This window comes from Pinus tabuliformis, chromosome J (assembly GCF_031772625.1).
Source record: "Pinus tabuliformis cultivar Carrire ecotype Pingquan chromosome J, CPIR1, whole genome shotgun sequence".
In the NCBI taxonomy this organism is placed as follows: Eukaryota; Viridiplantae; Streptophyta; class Pinopsida; order Pinales; family Pinaceae; genus Pinus; species Pinus tabuliformis.
Genome location: NC_142295.1, coordinates 394,959,646 through 394,977,954, shown reverse-complemented (window position 1 = coordinate 394,977,954; position 18,309 = coordinate 394,959,646). Strand labels below are relative to the sequence as shown.

The window sequence follows — 18,309 nt, the reverse complement described above, 5'->3', positions numbered from 1 at the left end:
AGCCTGTGTGAGGGTTATGTCTCTCCTTTCCACTGTGTCTCTCTCTACGTTGTCTACCACTGTCCCTGCATCACCTCCTCCTTAGTCACTGCCTACTGCCGATGCCCTCCTCTTCCTCCAACCTGCAACGCTCCCTCTAAAATCGATCTCCTTTACTTGAGAATCGATTTTCCTAGAGATACTGAGTATCTGTCGATGTTTATCCAAATGATCCTCAAGTCTTCTCTTATACTTTTCCTGTTAACGAATCAACGGTCAAGATTAAGTCTTTGGTTAATGCCTAATATTAAAACAGACTTGATCCTCGTCTCTTAAAAGGTTCTCACCCTTATCTTTATTAATACCCATTAGTATTTTTATTTTCCTAAGTTTAGACTTAGGAACCCATTAAAAATATTAATTATTTTAATAGCTCCTCATCCAAATGGAATTTCTCAAAATGATTCTGGGTCTTAGAGATCTCATGTGCCTTAGCCTCTCCTCCAAATTTCAAGGCTAGAGCATATCTGATGCTACCAAAAATCAAGACTCCCTCTTAGCGAGGAATGTACTCTAGCAATGTTTCACTATAGAAACATCACACTGGTCTTCCACATCAGTACCTGTGTTGATGCTTGGCCTGTTTCCTCACATCCCTTGCACTACTGCTTCCTGTACTGCGGCCCATGACACTGCCACTGTTGCACCTATACTACAGCGCCCTCTCAACATGTTGCATCATGTTGCCCATAGCACTGCCACTGCTAACTGTTGCACTGCAACTCCTGACACTTATTCATTTCCGCTAGTGAAATGGATTCTTTACCATCCCCATCTTCTCCCTGAAATAAACAAACTTTGTTCTTCCTAGAGCCTTGGTGAGGATGTCTTCCACCTATTCCCCTGTAGGACTGTACCTCAACTGCACTGCTCCTCGTTGGACACGGTCTCTGACAAAGTGACACCTGATATCAATGTGCTTCGACCGATCATGAAATACTGGATTCTTAGAGAGCTTGATGCAACTCTGATTACCACACATGATCTTGGTCGCTTCCATCCTTCTCCTGAATAGATTCATAAGCAATTTCCTGAGCCATATGGCTTCGCACAAAGTTGTGCTAGCTGCCATATATTCTACTTCAGCTGAGCTCGGAGCCACAGATTTCTGCTTCCTACTACACCAAGAGGTCATTCCTAATCCAATGTTGAAACAGTACCCAGTTGTACTTTTCCGATCTACTAAACTTCCAACCCAATCTGCGTCAGTGAACCCACACAACCTGATGTCATTGCCTCTGGTGTACAATAGTCCATTCTCGATTGTTCCTTGTATGTACCTAAGAACATGTTTGGCTACTACCCAATGCGCCCTCTTAGGTTCCACCATGAACTCACTAAGGGTGTTGACAGTGGAACAAATGCCTGGCATGGTATTGACCAGATACATCAGGGACCCTATAAGTTGCCTATACAAGGCGGGATCAACGTCTTTATCTTCTGATGCATCAATCTTCTTCCAGTTGGTGATCATTGGAGTAGCCATAGGTCTACAGTCCTGCATCCTGAATCTCTTCAAGATTTATGTAGCATATCTCCCTTGTCCAAGGAAGATCTCACCCTTCTGCTGCCAAACTTCCAACCCCAAGAAATAATGCATCTGTCCCAAATCCTTCATGTCGAATTTTGTGGCTAGGTTCTTCTTGCAGTCTTTGATGAGCCTGGATGATCCTGTCAGAAGAGATCATCCACATATAACACTAGAATTAGAGGCCCATTCTCTACGACCAGATAGTAGAGATTAGGGCCTGCATCACTCTTGACGAACCCCATCTTCTATAAGTAGCCATCAATTTGATCATACCATGCTCTAGGTGTCTGTTTAAGCCCATACAAGGCTTTCTTTAATCTGCATACATGAGATTTCTGCTCATGTGTCTCAAAACCTTCTGTCTGTTCAATGTATACTTCCTCTTCTATTACCCCATTCAAGAAAATCGTCTTGACATCCATCTGATGAATCTCCCACCCCATCTATGTTGTAAGAGATATCACGGTTCTAATAGAAGTATACCTGGCTACTGGGGCAAAGTTTTCTTCATAGTCTATCCCTTCCTTCTGAGCATACCCCTTAGCCACAAATCTAGCTTTGTATTTCTCCACACTGTCTTCTACAGCATATTTGACCTTGTAGATCCATCTCGAACCTACCACTGATCTATCCTAAGTCCTAGGTACCAATTCTCAGACATCATTGACCATTATAGAGAGGTATTCCTCCACCATAGCATCTACCCATACTTGATGCTAAACAGCCTCCTGAAAAATAGAAGGTTCCCCAACCTGAGCTCCTAAGGCCTGGTATTTGTCTAGTTGTCTTTGCTCCCTTTTATTATTCCTGGGTGCACCAATGAAGTCCTCTACATCCCATAGAATCTGTCGGAGTTCCCAACTCGTTCTTCCGCTGGCAGTAGGCACATCTATCAGCTCTTCCTCTTCTTGAGATTCCTCCTGTTCTGAAGCTTTGTCTTCAGGAGAATTTTTGGCACTAGTTTATATTGAGAAATTGAAGGGCAATATAAATATTTGATTTATCTTAACTATGACAACTATATGAGATCTTATTACTTTGAATTTTGTCTTTTATTGTCTATATGAATTATTATCTTCAAACACTTACCAAAACAAGAAGATTAGAATACACAAGTACACAAAATATTGGCACCAAGCCAGGGCAAAAACCTCTCCTAAACTTGAAAGGAAAAACCCTTTGAACTCTTTCTTATAGAATCTTTATTGAGAAATTACATGACCCAAACATTGACTCAGAAAATACCTTCAACATCAAATGACAATACCTCCAAACATGTACCCAATCATATTGTATACTTCTGCAGAGAATTAGGTTTCTAGCATGATCATGACAGTTAGCAATGATAGACTCGAATAGGCTCTTCTAGCCTCTCTCTATACTCGCACTACATGAAGAACCTCCATACTTCGACAGAACGATGATTGGAGCTTGTTTCAAGGCTTTGTAATGCTAAAACAGTGACTGTCCCAATACAGCGAGAACAGAACCTTTTTATATCACAGTGTATACATATATGTGAGTAGGGTTAGGGCTCTTCTAGCCCTACGATATCTTTGATCTCTACGGCAGTGATTTTCTCCTTGCAAATTCAGCTAGATCAGACCTTCAACTCAACAGAATAGTAGAATACACAAGAAATGAGATGCCCTAACTCAGATCAGAATACTGAAACCCGGATCAGAATGCCACAATAGAGAACACACTTGTGGATAAGGGAACAAACCTCCTCAACGACTGCGTCTACCCTTATCATTGACCCTTTCACTTCGCTTGTATTCACGAATGAGAAATGAAGTTGTTGTGCCTTGAAGAGGTCTCAACGCAGCCTATATATAGGTTTGCCTCCTTACCATTAAGCCGACGTGATCTTTCGACGTGATCCTTTTAGCCGATGTGATTCTTGATTTAGCTGACGTGGTAATAAGAGGTTTCCAGAATGTCTTCAAGCAATTTCTTTGCAACAAATATGTGGGTACATGTTGGAGTATTTCATTGATGATCTAGAAGGGTTCTTGACTTACATCGAGTAATAATACATGACTATCTTCATTTTTACATGACTCATCTAAGACTCTCAATTGGAGCAAAAACTTCTCGAGCATGAAACCCATGTCTCAAGCAACAATAGAAAAATTTCTTAATACACAAAGATACATCATTACAATATTTTACATGATGAAGACCGGACCTAGCTACACTATTTTCAACAGTTTTCATTGGTCGAAGTGGTTTGACCAACGACTCGTCTTTCCACTACTCCTTGGAAGGCATTTCTCGGGATTTCCCAAAATCTCTGTCCTCCATGAAATTTACATCCCGCCAAACTACTACCTTCCTTCTCCCTGGAAGATAGACTCTATATGCCTTAGCATTCTAGCTATATCCCACAAGATATCCTTTCTCAGCAATTTGATCTAATTTCTTTCTCTTTTCTTCGAGTATACGGCAATATGCTAAACTCCCAAATATCCTAAGATGACTGACTTCAGGGGTCTTCCCTATGAAGACCTTCTCTGAAGTGATTTTGCCCAATGCTCTAGGTGGAGTCCTGTTCTGGACATAAACTACCATCTTGCATGCTTTTTCCCACAAAAATTTAGGCATATCCTGATCATACAGCATTGCCCTAGTTGCTTCCACAATAGTCTTGTTTTTCCTTTCTGCTTCTCCATTCTGCTCTGGATTGTAGGGAGTTGTCCACTCTCTTCTGATGCCTTCCTTAGCGCAAAAATCGGTGAAGTCCTTGTCAACATACTCTCCACCATTGTCTGAACACGACACTTTTATCCTCTTTCCTGTCAGATTCTCCACTAGATCCTTGAACTCTTTGAATTGACCAAAAACCTCATCCTTGGTTTTCAAAAAGTAGATCCAGGTCTTTCTGGAACTGTCATCGATGAAGGTGACGAAGTATTTGGCACCACTAAGAGATTTTGTGGACATCGGTCTGTAGATATCTGAGTGTATCAATCCTAGCACACTCTTAGCCCTATTGTTACTTTTGGAAAACGTTGCTTTAGCATACTTGCCCAGAGTGCACCCTCTGCATACATCATCTCATTCGGTACTTAGTTCTGGAACTCCTGATATTGTTTTCTTGAGAATTCTCAGAGCCCCATGGTATAAGTGTCCCATCCTCCTGTGCCATAGTTCATTCAAATCTTTGTCTCCATTGCTACCTATCAATGCCATTGGTGATTCTAGTTGCAACCTGTACGACCTGTTACTTCTGATTCCAATCTGGGCCTTCTTTTTCCAACTCGGGTGTTTGACATATACTTTCTCCTTAATGAAGAAAACGTCATAGCCCTTGTTTTGAAGTAGAGATACGGAGAGTAAGTTCATCCCCAATCCTAGCACACGCAACACATTGGTTGCTCGAAACCGCTCTCCTGCTTCGGTTTGAAAGACCACAATACCTCTTCCTACTGGAGTACACTTTGCCTTATTTCTCATGTAGATCTAAAAATTCATTCTTTCTTCCTGATAATCTAAAAAACATTCTCGGATTCCTGCCATATGCCAAGAAGCTCCATTGTCTATATACCAAACCTCAAAGGAGGCAGATCTTGCTAAGCAAGCGACTTCTTCTTCCAATCTGGAAGCTAACATAGAATAATCGTAATCCGTGTCCCTTGTGCATGCTTCTGGAAATTTGCGCAATTCCCCTTAAGCAGATGCCTCTGCATCATGCTCTTGACCCATAGTTGATTTCCCTCTCTTGTTGTTAGATCTCTGCTATGATACCGTGTAAAAATTTCTAAACTGAAATTCTACTGCAGCAACTGATTTATTTCACCTACTTATTATTCACAATAAGTTATTTACAAAATCCCTTCAGCAAATATTAAAAGAAATTCTACTGTAGTTATCACACAATTACCCTAAGAAAAATACATGCACAAGAACTAATCACATCAACATAGTTGTTTTTGGACAATTGTCCCCAGAAAACACAATGTAGGAAAACCGGTGCAACAGATGAGGGCTTTATTAATCTTTAGCAACAATTGCTTTTACAAGGAATGATTTTACAGAGACAGAAAGAAAACACCTGAGACTTTCCCTTTGAGACTTTCTGACACTTTGAAGACCCTCCTCACACTCCTGCGTCACCTCTACGTCACTCTGTGTGACTAAGCGTGACTTTGAGTGGCTCTGCGTCCCTCTGCATTAGCGTGCCGTTGGAAATAATACTGGGGGGTGAATCAGTACTAGCAACTTATTTTTTATTTCCATAAACAGATTTATATATGCTACTTCTGTTAATGCAAATTGCATATATTTGCAACTGTGTTTAGAGAAACCAGCGTATACCTTGTAAACTTACTATTTAGTCAGTTGATCCTTAATCTGTGTATCAGAACCATATAAGCAGTAACAGGTACAGTATAAACAGAGCAGACAATCACACACAAGAACACAAGATATAAGGTGGAAACCCAATGTGGGTGAAAACCACCTGCTGCAATTTGTCTCTATCTTCTTTAAATAAGAAACTTCTTTTTACAGTATTTATGTACTAGTACAGTCTTATACCAGTACGCAGACTTCTACCTGCAGAAGCTACAACCTTCTCTCGTTCTCCAGCTTCTCCTAGAAGGGAGCTACAATCCCCTTAGATTTTGTACTAGCTAATGTACTAGTACATAGGTGCTGACCTACAGAAGGCTACAACCTTCTCTTTTCTTCCAGGGACCACGTTTCATAAATTTTCAGACTGGATCCATCAATAGCATCAAAATATATCTGCATCAATCAATCTCCCTTGCACTTAACCAAAACTGAATCAAACAATCACTTCTCTAAATGTTGTAACTAGAATACAGTAATAGTACCAGAACCCAACCAAAACCCAGAACACTACAACAGTAAACAGAAGTAGCTAAAACATATTATATGAGACGTACGCTACTTCAATGTGCCTAACCTACGTGCATACGCTATTATATGAAGGCAAACCTGCGTATACACTGTTTTGAATTTCCGAACCAGCGTGTATACGTGCTTTTGCTATACTGAACCTGCATACAAATCTGTAAAAGATGATTTAACCTTTACAACTATTCAGACATCAGTTATACCCAGATCATCAGATTTACAGATTACGACATGCGCCAATTATTCAGATAAAAGATCAAAATCACATAAAGATACTTCTCTTCAAGCTTTAAGATCTTGACCCATCAATAGAACTTATCCTTCTTCAAGCGCTCAGGTTCCTCCTTGATTCAGATCCAGCAATGCACCATAACCCAATGACCAATGTTCTAGATCTTCTTCATAAGATATTCAATACTTGAGTGCATTTGCCTAATGATCTCCTCGTCCTTTTATAGTCTTAGGCCTTACTCAATACCATGGTCCAAAACCACTTAGAAGCAATACCTTGGACCAAATACCTGGGGTCAACACTTCGGTCAAGATACCTTGAATCAATACCACGGGTCAAAATACCAAGGACCAAAACCAAGTTTTCCCACATGTACGCGCTTTTCCTTGCATGAAAGTGCGTGCATACGCATACACGCCTTTGGGTCAGTGATCCCGCGTGTATACGTGGCTTGGTTAAGTGGAACCTGTGTATATCTCTTTTTCCTTCATTCTGAGAGCCTGAACTGTGATTTGTCATCTGAGTGAGTTACCATCAAGGACAACACCTATGTCATAGTGCCAAACCTGTGTCATAATGCCAACACGTGCGTGAGGGTTGTGTCTCTCCTCTGGATTGTGTCTCTCTCTACATTGTCTCCCACTGTCCCTGCGTCATCTCCTCCTCAGTCACTATCTGTTGTTGATGCCCTCCTCTTCCTCCACCCTGCAACTCTCCCTCTGAAATCGATCTCCTTTACTTGATAATCGATTTTCCTAGAGATACTGAGTATCTGTCGATCTTTCTCCAAATGATCCTCAAGTCTTCTCTTATACTTTTTGTGTTGACGAATCAACGGTCGAGATTAAGTCCCTAATCAACGGCTAAGATTAAAATAGACTTGATCCTCGTCTCTTAGAAGCTTCTCACCCTTATCTTTATTAATACCCATTAATATTTTTTTTCCTAAGTTTAAACTTAGGAACCCATTAATATTTTTATTTTCCTAAGTTTAGACTTAGGAACCCATTAAAAATATTAATTATTTTAATAACTCCTCATCCGAGTGGAATTTCTCAAAACGATTTCTGGGTCTTAGAGATCTCATGTGCCTTAGCGTCTCCTCCAAATTTCAAGGCTAGAGCATATCCGATGCTACCAAAAATCAACACTATGCACTCACCGGACTGGAAAAACTTCCTCCCAACCTTACTATCCCTACCCCTCTCTCACTGTTTCGAAACCACTGAATCACCTCTATCAACACATAGTTGCTACTTTGGAGTTCGATTTCCGAGCGATATCGAATTCCTGGTGGCTCCAAGTGTGTTCTCCAACCCCCATCGAATTTCTTCTTATAACCTCTCGTTGAGGCTTCAACGGCCAAGATTAAAACATAATTGATAGCTAAGATTAACTGGAACTCGATCCATGTCTTCTTCTAGAATATTTCACCATGACTTAATTAATACCCTTCAATTAATTAGTTTTCCTAAGTTTAGACTTAGGCACCAAATAAAAAGATTAATTATTTTAACTAAGTCATCTCTAAGTGGAATTTCCATAAACAATTTATGGGTTTGGAGAATACATGTATTCTAGCCTCTCCACCAAATTTCGTGGCTAGAACACAATCGATGCTACAAAAACTAACAAAGTGTAATAGCAAAAAGATTATCCACAAATGGGTCCCTCCTTTTATATTTTCTCTCCATCCTTCTAGACTCCTTTTAATATTATTTTATTGGTGGGGGTCATTTCCACTTTTTTACATTTTCCACCATTTTAATAAAATAATAATTTCCTGCCAATCTACAATAAAATAATATTTTCTGCCTCTCTCCAAAATACTAGTTGCCCCTTTTAATTAATATAATCAAAATTGAGGAAGATTCACATGCTCACAAAATTGGGGATATTACATTCACAACAAGCTTGTGGGGGAGCGCCCCCCCTCTTCGAATCCGCTCCCAAAACGTGCTCCTGCAAAAATAAATTTGCTCCATGGCTTTCTTCGCAAAAAAAAATTCACAAAGATGTTCCAAACACAAAATTTTTTCAAAGAAACAAGAATTTTTTAGTGGGACAGCCTAATATTCAACCCTATGGTCCTAGTATTGATATGCAATTCATGGTAATGTTAAATTCTCCTTTATCTTTGATTTTCATCCTTTTACTTGAATTTTTAACATTACCATGAAATGACTCAGGATGTTTGAGAGTGGTTTCAACCTCATTGGATTTCATATGGAGAAGGTAGAATTTTAGATTTCATTCAAAATCCAGCAGACTTATCAGTTTTTCATGATTTCGGGATTGGGGGAATTGCAATGCTTCCATTGGATTTTGTCATGTACTAGGGTATGGAACTCGTATTTGAACTCGTATTTAATCAAAAGCACCAAGCCCTCTATTTACCTTGATGTTAGTGACATTGGTTGTCGAACTCCTCTATCATGACCCTACTAAAAATGTACCCATCACTCAAACAAAATGTTGACTTGAAATGCTTCTCTTTTTCTATCTTATGTTAATCCTTAGAGGGTGATATTAATGACAAAGATCCCAAGATAGGCAATGATTTTGATGATACGTAGGTATTTGTTGTGGCATGACTTTTTTTGGACGCTAGAGGCCATCTAGAGCCTATTTGTTGATGTATTTTCCGTGTAAAGATGGATTGCACTCGATGTTATTTTGGTTATGTGCACTCTTACATGCTATATAAATGAGAACTTGTAATTTGTGGACCTGTGGTTGATGAAAATTATAACTACTAGATGAATGATGTTATATGGTTTACTCCATGTTCTTACGTTTTTTATCACTAATTCATCATTCTACATGCTTTTATTGACATATATGCATCAAAATATATAAAAATATATATGATATAAAATTCGCTCCCAAAATCACTCCCGACCAGGGAGCTTTTGAAAATGTCGCTTCCCGCTCCCGCTCCCAAGCAGCCCTGGTTCACAAGGGATGTAGAAATTTGTTCTAACAGGTCCCCATAGATCTGCTCGTGAAATGAAAAATGAGTGAATACCAGAGGAAAGTAGCAGACCACAATGTAAATATCCCAACAAAGGTATAGCCACAAACACGTATCCACATGAACCTGGTACAATCATCCAAAGACCATAGAAACACTATCTGCAGTGATATTGGAATTTCCATGGGCCAAAACTCTCAACTACTGTTCACTTACATGGGCTAGACTGACAGCAAAATAAATTAGCCTCCAACGCATTATCTTCTGCTGGATCTACTTATGACCTGTAATGATAAATTACCAAAACAGCTGTGGCTTAAATGTTATGCCACATCTATTACTCTCCCCTTCTACCAACGTCTTTGCACCAAATATCCAGAATGATGGACACATGAAAGACTAAAAATTGTACAGACAGTTATACAAGAAAAGAAGCAACTCCGAAATCTGTCTACATTTATCAATTGCTTTTAACTCTTGAGAATCAAGACAGCAAGGGCATCGTGAACTAACATTTTGAAATGTTAAAGACATTAAACTACCATTGCTCTATAAGAGAGTGAAATGGATGACACAACTGCCCTCTAAATCAGGTCATGAGCTAATGAAAACTCCCTAATCCAGTTTAAAAATAGTTTCATCATAGATTAATAGAAACAAATCATTTTGTCCTTCTCATTTGATCGTCACAATTTACTCCTTTTTGGTCTAAAGCCTTGAAAAATCTCTTCAACAATCATACTATCCAGGGATTTTGGCAAGACAGCAAGACAGCTTACCGTCTCTGCACGTATGAAACCTTTCTCAAAATCAGAATGAATAACTCCAGCTGCTTGGGGTGCTGTCATTCCTGCATTATTAAACAGAAAATTACATATCTTTTTAACTTTATGAATCCTCAGATTAGCTAGATGCACTATAGTAATTTTTCCACAAATAAAATGCAGTTATCTGGGGGAAAGATGGAAACGGACAATTTGTGACAACTGTTCATTGCAAGGGCTCAAACTGCATCTAAAGTTCACAACCTGGTTAGTGGCATTCGTGAAAAAAATACTAACATGGAGGTAGGAAGATTGAAAGTCTATCAGACTAGATCTGATATTTCTAAATACGGATCAATACACAGGAAAATACATTGTAACCCTATCAAAGCTCGTTTTATCTAAAATATATAGACAGATCACTGCAGACCAGATGCATAGTCAAACATTGGACAAGAGAGTTCTCACCTGCAATTATTGTCCATGCTTTTGTCTCCTGTGCAAAAAATGAACAAATTACAGAACTTCAGAAATACTCCAGCTCAGGGAAATAATATATCTTATGTCAAACAGTTTATACACTCTTACCTTTTCCCCAGTTGTTAAATAGGTACGTAGACCCAGAAGATTGTATGTTGCCCGTATTAGAGATCCTAATCCTCCCTCAGTAACTCCAAGAGATTTTAGGTATTCAATTCTCTCTTCTGGCTGGAGCTCAGTCAATTCAGCTTCTACCTGTATCAGACTCAAGGCTTGTCATTGACCATATCCATGTTACTCAGTTTGTGGAATTAACTATGTCAACTGCTATATTAAGGGACAAATTACAATAAATCAAATCAACAAACTAGTATTTGTGCTTCTCTTTGAACACACTCACATAGATTCTTTGAGTTTGACCTAAAAACATGGAATAAAACATTATCAAATTACAAGAGGAAAAGTGATACAAGCACAACAATATAAACTTCAATGGACAGGTACCTTCCCCTGCATAGGATAACTCTCACTGAAAATTGACGAGTAAGATCAAAGAGAGAAGGCTCTCTGCTATACTGAATGAAGCCAAGTGAATTAAAAGCTAACAGTTCTATTTAAGGAGAGAATAGTTTTAAAATTTTGGCCCAGCCATAATCCAGTATGTAGCATTTAAAAATGTCAATTATAAAAGTAAGAAATGTAACTTAAAAGCAAGTACAACTGTATTCCATTGAAATCAAGCCAAAAGCACGAATATCAAGGAAGATGGATGTAAATGGCTTAAAAGGGCACAAGATATTTGGGATGAAAGCTTTTCCTTCAAAGTGAGGCATATTGCCTGGCTAATTCTGTTCATGCCACTCCAAGCAAAAGTAGACATCATAAAGTGAGCCTCACAGATGGAAACTGCAGCTATTGCAGGAAACAAGAAAAATTTTGGTCATATTTCCTAGAGGTGCCTGTTTGCTAGCAAGCTTCGTACAAAGTTTTCTTGCAAGTTTTTTCATAACAGATCCCTCCTGGCAGGGCATATTCTTTGGGGATCCTTGGTTCTATCAAAGACCTGTTTGGAGTCTGGCAATTTATCGGAGTGCTCACCATGAACTTCCTATGGGCAAAAAGCTGTACCAGGACTTTTGAAGATTTTCCAAAGAATGAACAACTAAAATCTACATCTGATAACTCTCATTTCTAGATTCTATAACTATTCAATTCTCAGCTTACTTGAAATCTTTAGGAACAGATTGAGATATGTTAGATGTAGGGGGTAGATCTTCTTGACCATTGGAGTGGCACCTGATAATTATATGAAGACTCCATGCCCAAGGATGATCCAGAGGACACTTATACCATCATATATCATCAGTCAACAAAGTTTTTAAACTCTACTTCTATTTTCTCATCATCTTTCTTGTACCCAGATTCCACACTCTATGCGGAATTGTAATAAGTGATACTAGTAATGATGAGTTTTGAGTATGTAACAGGCCTAGAATGTTAGGACTCGATCAGCATAACGAGTACACCTCGGAGTGCTTTTTTTATCTGGTTAATTATCCCTTTTTTTCATAGATGGATTATTTTTTGGGTTTCTTCACTCACTTTTTATTCCAAATCCAGGGTGATGGTTTGAAGGTTGAGCCCCTAACACATCTCAGTGTCTAGAGTCAATGTATATTACCATACTAGATCACACAAAAAATTTCGTGGAATTTGGTTAGATTCAAGCGTAGTCATTTTTTAATTTTTTAGTTTTCCCGCAAGTCAAAAATTGCAAATAAAATTATATTTAAATTGTAATAAGTGTAGTCTAAAGAAATTGTATGGAGTATGAGTAATCAAAATTACACCTCTCACCCTCAACTTTCTACTATGACATGCTTTGAGGGGTTAATAATATGTTTTGGACCCTCAAAACCCACTTTTCCTAAGTTTAGTGGGAAATCTGACAATTAATTAAGCCGGAAATTAAATAAATTGAGAAAAATAAATATCCATGCATGTTAAATGTTGTGGAAATGAGGTGGAAAATTATGGGGAAGTTAAAGTGAAGTCCCAAGGTGATGTGGACTTCTAAAATCAAGGAAATGACATGTACTCAAATAAAATCGAATTTCTGGCATTAAATGAGAAAGTTGTTTACTTGGAAATTCGAATTTGTGAAGTTAATGCACATCTGGGAGGATTTGGGAGAATATTTGGTGAAGATTTTTGTGGGAAATTGTCCCCGCATGGGTTACCACCCATATACACTTGTTATTCCATCATAAAATTTGAATTTGGCACATAAGAGAAGAAGAAAATGATGTCCACTTGCCATATTTCGATTTTTGCACAAGGCATTGGAGCTCCATTCAACAAATTCGAATTTCTCTTTGGGATTGTCACTTCATGCCACTTATTTAATCACTTCTACATTGGGATTGGCTCCAATGCCATTTGTCATTGTCATTCTTCATTGGGATTTGTTCTCAACTCTCTATATAATAGAGCCATGGGCTCTCATATTGTATCATGTAATACGAGCTATTGTGCTTGAGGAGACTCTGCGGGATTGTATTCACTATTTGCAATATAATATAACAGTATTTGGGGTAAAGCGTGATGGTGTTCTTATCCTTGCATGTGTGGTAAATTCTTGACTTGTTGTTACGCTTCTATTTATTTCCTCATGTCATTATTTCTTTCATGCTTGTTTCAAGTTATGTTATTATGCAGCTATCTCATATTAGCATAAGAATTAATTATTTGCTTTAGGAAAGGAAATCTTCTAGTGGATAATAGATGTATCTCTAGGAATTATTTCCACTACACTTATTTAATTTCATGTCGATTTAATGATTTGTGGTGAAATTTTGTAGATGAATCATTATTTGGTCAAGCTTTTCAAGCGTGAGGAGAAATTCTTGGAGGAATCAACTCATTTCTTGAAAAATATTCAAGGAGAACCTGCATGTTTTGAATTCCAAAGTCTCATTTCTATATCTTATTTGTGTCTTGCAGGGATTCTTTCAAGTTTCTTAAAGCATTTATTTCTTGCAGCAAAATATCAAACCTGGAAAAATTTATTTTTTACGTATTGTACTTCATTTATCAATATCTGACTATTTCAAAGAGCTAAGTCATGGCTAGTCAAAGAGAAGAGCTTGCTCATACTCTTTGGCTTAGCCTCTTGTAGATTATTTTTGTAACATACTTTGTAGTTATCTTGAGCTAACATTTGTTGTTGTACATTTTTTCTTAACCTGTTCTCTTGCAGCTACTTGCGGGATTCATCATCGGAAAATTACTTACAAGTTTGCATGCAGGGCCTTGGGGCTCAGATTTAGTGATTACTTCCACCTTTAGGCCAGATCCATCTTGGATAAGGTTGTGTTCTTCTTGAGGAAGGCTGAGTTCATTTTGGCCATCTCTCACTGTCTCTTGGTCGTGGCCATAGAGGAAGTTTATCTTCTCTTCTTCTTCGGAAAATATGCATTTTGTTGAGCCTTTGTGGGCCTCAAATTGCCGAAATCTTCAACGAGGAAAAGTCTATGGTTTGATTCCAATTTGTTAAGATTTTCCTTGGATTTAAGAGAAGACTTCATTGTCTTTTCCTTATTGTAACAACTAATAAAATTTCTGATTTTGGGAGCGTGGGTTTTACCCATTGGTATCCTTATCTCTCCACCTGTTGGAGAGGCTTGGCGGTCTAACTTTGTTGGTTTATTTCGTTTTGCATGCATATCATCTAATTGAGAAATTAACACAACATGCATCACACTCATTTTGCATGCACTTTATTTTAACTTACTACGTGTTTTAAATCCATGACAAATTCAGATTTTTTGCATGCAAGCACTTTTTACTTGATCTTATTTGGCTTGAACATAGTTCTAAGTTTACTTATGCTTCACCATTAAGCACCTTTTACATGCATCAAGTATTTGGACAGATTTTCTCCATAAAGTAACATTTTATTTCATGTCAAGCAAGTACATTTCAAGTAGAAGTTAATTCTCATTGTTTGGTTAATTTATTTACATGCCCCAAGCATCATTAAAACTTACCTCCAACTTAAGTTAGTTGAATAGACTTTTAGGGATCCTCTATCCCTATTGACTCCTCATTGTGAGATCCAAATATTTGGGCGAGGATGAGGTTTGAGGACTAGAGTTCAATTGTAACTTTGTCTTAGCACTAATCAACTAAAATGAACCAAGAAAAACATTCCATCACATTTGCTTTGGTTTAAAGTCTCACATGCAAATCTTATTTCAAAAGGCACTTTGGATGCAAGCATTGTAATCTCTTTTAATTTTGCAACAAGTTTAATTTTCTTGTACTTGGAAATTGACTCATCTTTTGGTTTAATTGCTTATTGTCATGAATGGTTGATTTCACTTTCAAGTACTATTATTTTGGCTTGAAAACTTAATTGCATGGTGTCATCTTGTCTAACATTTGAGTTATTTTTGTATCATTTTAAGCAAGATAGTTTCCAGGCTTTGATTTGTAAACTTATTCATCTTGAAAGCATTTATAATATCTTATGCTAACAATTTAGTGTTTCACTTTGCAGGGTTATTTTGGCTTTCCATTTGAAAGCATTTCACTTCATTTTAAGCAAAATACAATTTCATTTCTTAAAGAGCAAATACTTGGAAAGCACTAGTTGTTTATGTATTTCATGCTTATCTTATAATGGTTATTGCTCATATCAGTTTTTTGCTTATAAATCCTAAAGAGATAATCTATTTAACTCTAACAATTCTCCTAGAAACTCACACGCTTTTAACTTAACTTTTCATTAGGGACCACCCCCCTTAGCTAACCTAGGAGATAGCTCAAACAGAGAGAGTCGGGAATAGTTTGACAGCCCTTCTCTGAGTTCCCTGCCACCAACCACACCTTGTGGGGTTGAAAGCTTATCTCACTAACGTGTAGGTAGGTGTAGGCGGTAGGTAAGAATCATGAGCATATGAATTCGCCCAGAAACCAGTGTGGAAAAAGTTGGGAAAAAATCGGGATTAAACTCCCAAAATGCGATTTTTTTCGCTGGCCGATTAAATCGGCCAAATTTTTGCCAATTTTTTCCCAGTTGAAAATTTTGAGATTGAATCGAGACTTTTTCCAAAAAATCGTGAATAAGATAGTTTCTTTAACAATTTTTTTAATTTTTTTTTAAATCAGGATTTTAATGAAAAAGTTGGGATTTTTTAAAACCTGAATATTTTTGCATTTTTTTAATTTTGCCTCTTTTTTGTTGATTTTTTCAAAAACCACCTGCCTTTAACGACTTTTTCAATTTCTGGACCCTTTGTCAATTTAATCCCAACTTTGAATTTTTCCACATTGATATATGCACATGAAAAAAGTATATAGAAATAATTTATAAATAATAACTTAGTTAGAAATGATGTCCTTGTCATTGGCTCTTTGGGATTTGGCACTCATATGTCCACGTGCCTTGGGTAGGGCCCAGGAACTTTTCTCTAGGAGGTTGAGGCATCTCTAAGAAACAAAACGAGCAAATCATGGCCACAACGAAATTTAAAAAAAAAAGGAAAATTCAAAATATGCAAAAGATGTCTCGAAACATAAAGATTAGCATGTGGGCAAAAGCCTAGCATGAGCTCTACCTCTCCATATGGCCATCCCACGGTTCCTGAACACATGTTGCTCCATTACATCAAAAGAAGGAACCCTTGCATGTCCCAACCCTTATAAGCGATAAACCAACAAATCTTAAAGGGGTAATAAAACTGCTACATCATAGAAAGCAAGCTCTAACCCTTAAGCTATGAGCAGTAATACAAGGAATAATCATAAAGTAAAAGGTGCATAAGAGGGGCGAAAAAATCAGGGCCAAGTTGGTAGCTCACCCATCCACGAATGCTCCCTCCTCACATCTATACACTCAGGATGTGGACACCCCCATCAGTTGGTCGCTTTGACCATGGCACTTGGCCATGAAGCACTCTCCTCTCCATTGCCACATTATCATTCACTAACAACTATAAATTAAAGGGTAGAGCAGGGAACTGTTTCTACCCCTTTAGGTGCCTTAAGCACCTACTAGGGTTAAACTTTAGCCAACCACATATAGGGAGAAAACACCTTTGTGAGATCATGGTCCTAATTTTGGAAGGGGATCCTTATTTGAATTACGAAATTTCCCTTAACATTCATGTTTGGTTCACTAAGATGCATTATTGATCTTAGTCCCTAATGGCAGGTTGCTTTCACTAGAATCCATGTTGTTTTTGTTACGTGGTTCAGCAGCTTATGCCTTGGGCACCTACTCCACAAGTACCCAAGCCATTTAGAGGAGCACATTGGCACCAACAAGTGAAGCGCTAAGAGTTTGGAGCCTCCTAGCAGCAACATCATTTGACACTACTAGTACCCAGGAAATTGGTTGACTTTAACCTAGATTTGAGGATTCTTCGGGATGATATAGTTGGACCCAGCATGCCCCCAGCCTAGCCTTGACACAACTCGATGGGCAGCAGCTAATTCCAAGCCCAGACAAGGATGGTCTCGCACTGAGAGATTAGGGAGGGCTTGTCGCACTAGAGGAAGCCCTAGAATTGGAGGAGAGGAGGCCAGTTTTAGCAATTGGGGACCCATGGAGACCACTTTATGGCACCCCAGTTGGATCTTGGGATACCATCAAAGGTAATGAGGTGAATTTGAGGGCCAACCCTCAAATCATTGACTTCACACTTATCTACACCTTTTGGACACCTCATTACCATTGGACATGGCATTTGGGGCATTTATTATTGATGACATCAACATGAGAGAGCTTATGGCTCACACATGTGGGCAAATTTGGGCATATTTTCAAAAATCTAGTGGGTCGGCTTGTAACCCAAGGGCATTTGAGCATCAAACTTGTTTTAGGGACATTGTTAGGCTAATTATTAGTCCTACTCATATAAATAGAGAAGCTCATTGTATTGGATCATCGTCACTTGTGACTATTTCGGCCCTCTTGGAGAATTTCGACCATCTTGAATTCTTGTGGAGATGTGACTCTATGGTGTATTTTGCTACTTAGACAATTCTATGGTCTTTGAGATGTTACTTTGGAGCAATAAAAGATTATACATGTATTTTATCTTGTAAATTTCCTTGGATTTGATAAATTTTTATTCTTGTGTCTAATGTATGGAATGTTTATTTATCTAGGGTTTCTATTGTGCTAATTATTATTGAAAATTAGTGTGTAGAATCTAGATGATAACATTATATGCATTACTAACTAGGAGAATGTGAATGGCAATCCCCTTGGTGTATCTTTAAAGTATCTCTCCCAAGTGATTTTGTTCCCTCACAAAAGTAATAGTTAGGGTTTTGAATACTAGGGCTTCATTATTCCCTTACTACTTACAAAGATTTAGCATGTTGTTCACTCCAT

General features: G+C 38.1%; 1 protein-coding gene across 2 annotated transcripts in view; it reads right to left on the bottom strand.

Annotated features, from left to right (window-relative positions):
* Positions 1-18,309, bottom strand: part of LOC149227449 (uncharacterized) — a 350,746-nt gene that overhangs the window by 141,115 nt on the left and 191,322 nt on the right. For both annotated transcript variants that reach the window (XM_089377795.1, XM_089377794.1), the window contains exons 7-9: positions 11,013-11,159; positions 10,893-10,920; positions 10,440-10,510 (exon numbers count right to left, since the gene is read on the bottom strand). In XM_089377795.1, coding sequence (XP_089233921.1) covers positions 10,440-10,510; positions 10,893-10,920; positions 11,013-11,159 — 246 coding nt within the window. The remainder of the gene's footprint in view (positions 1-10,439; positions 10,511-10,892; positions 10,921-11,012; positions 11,160-18,309) is intronic.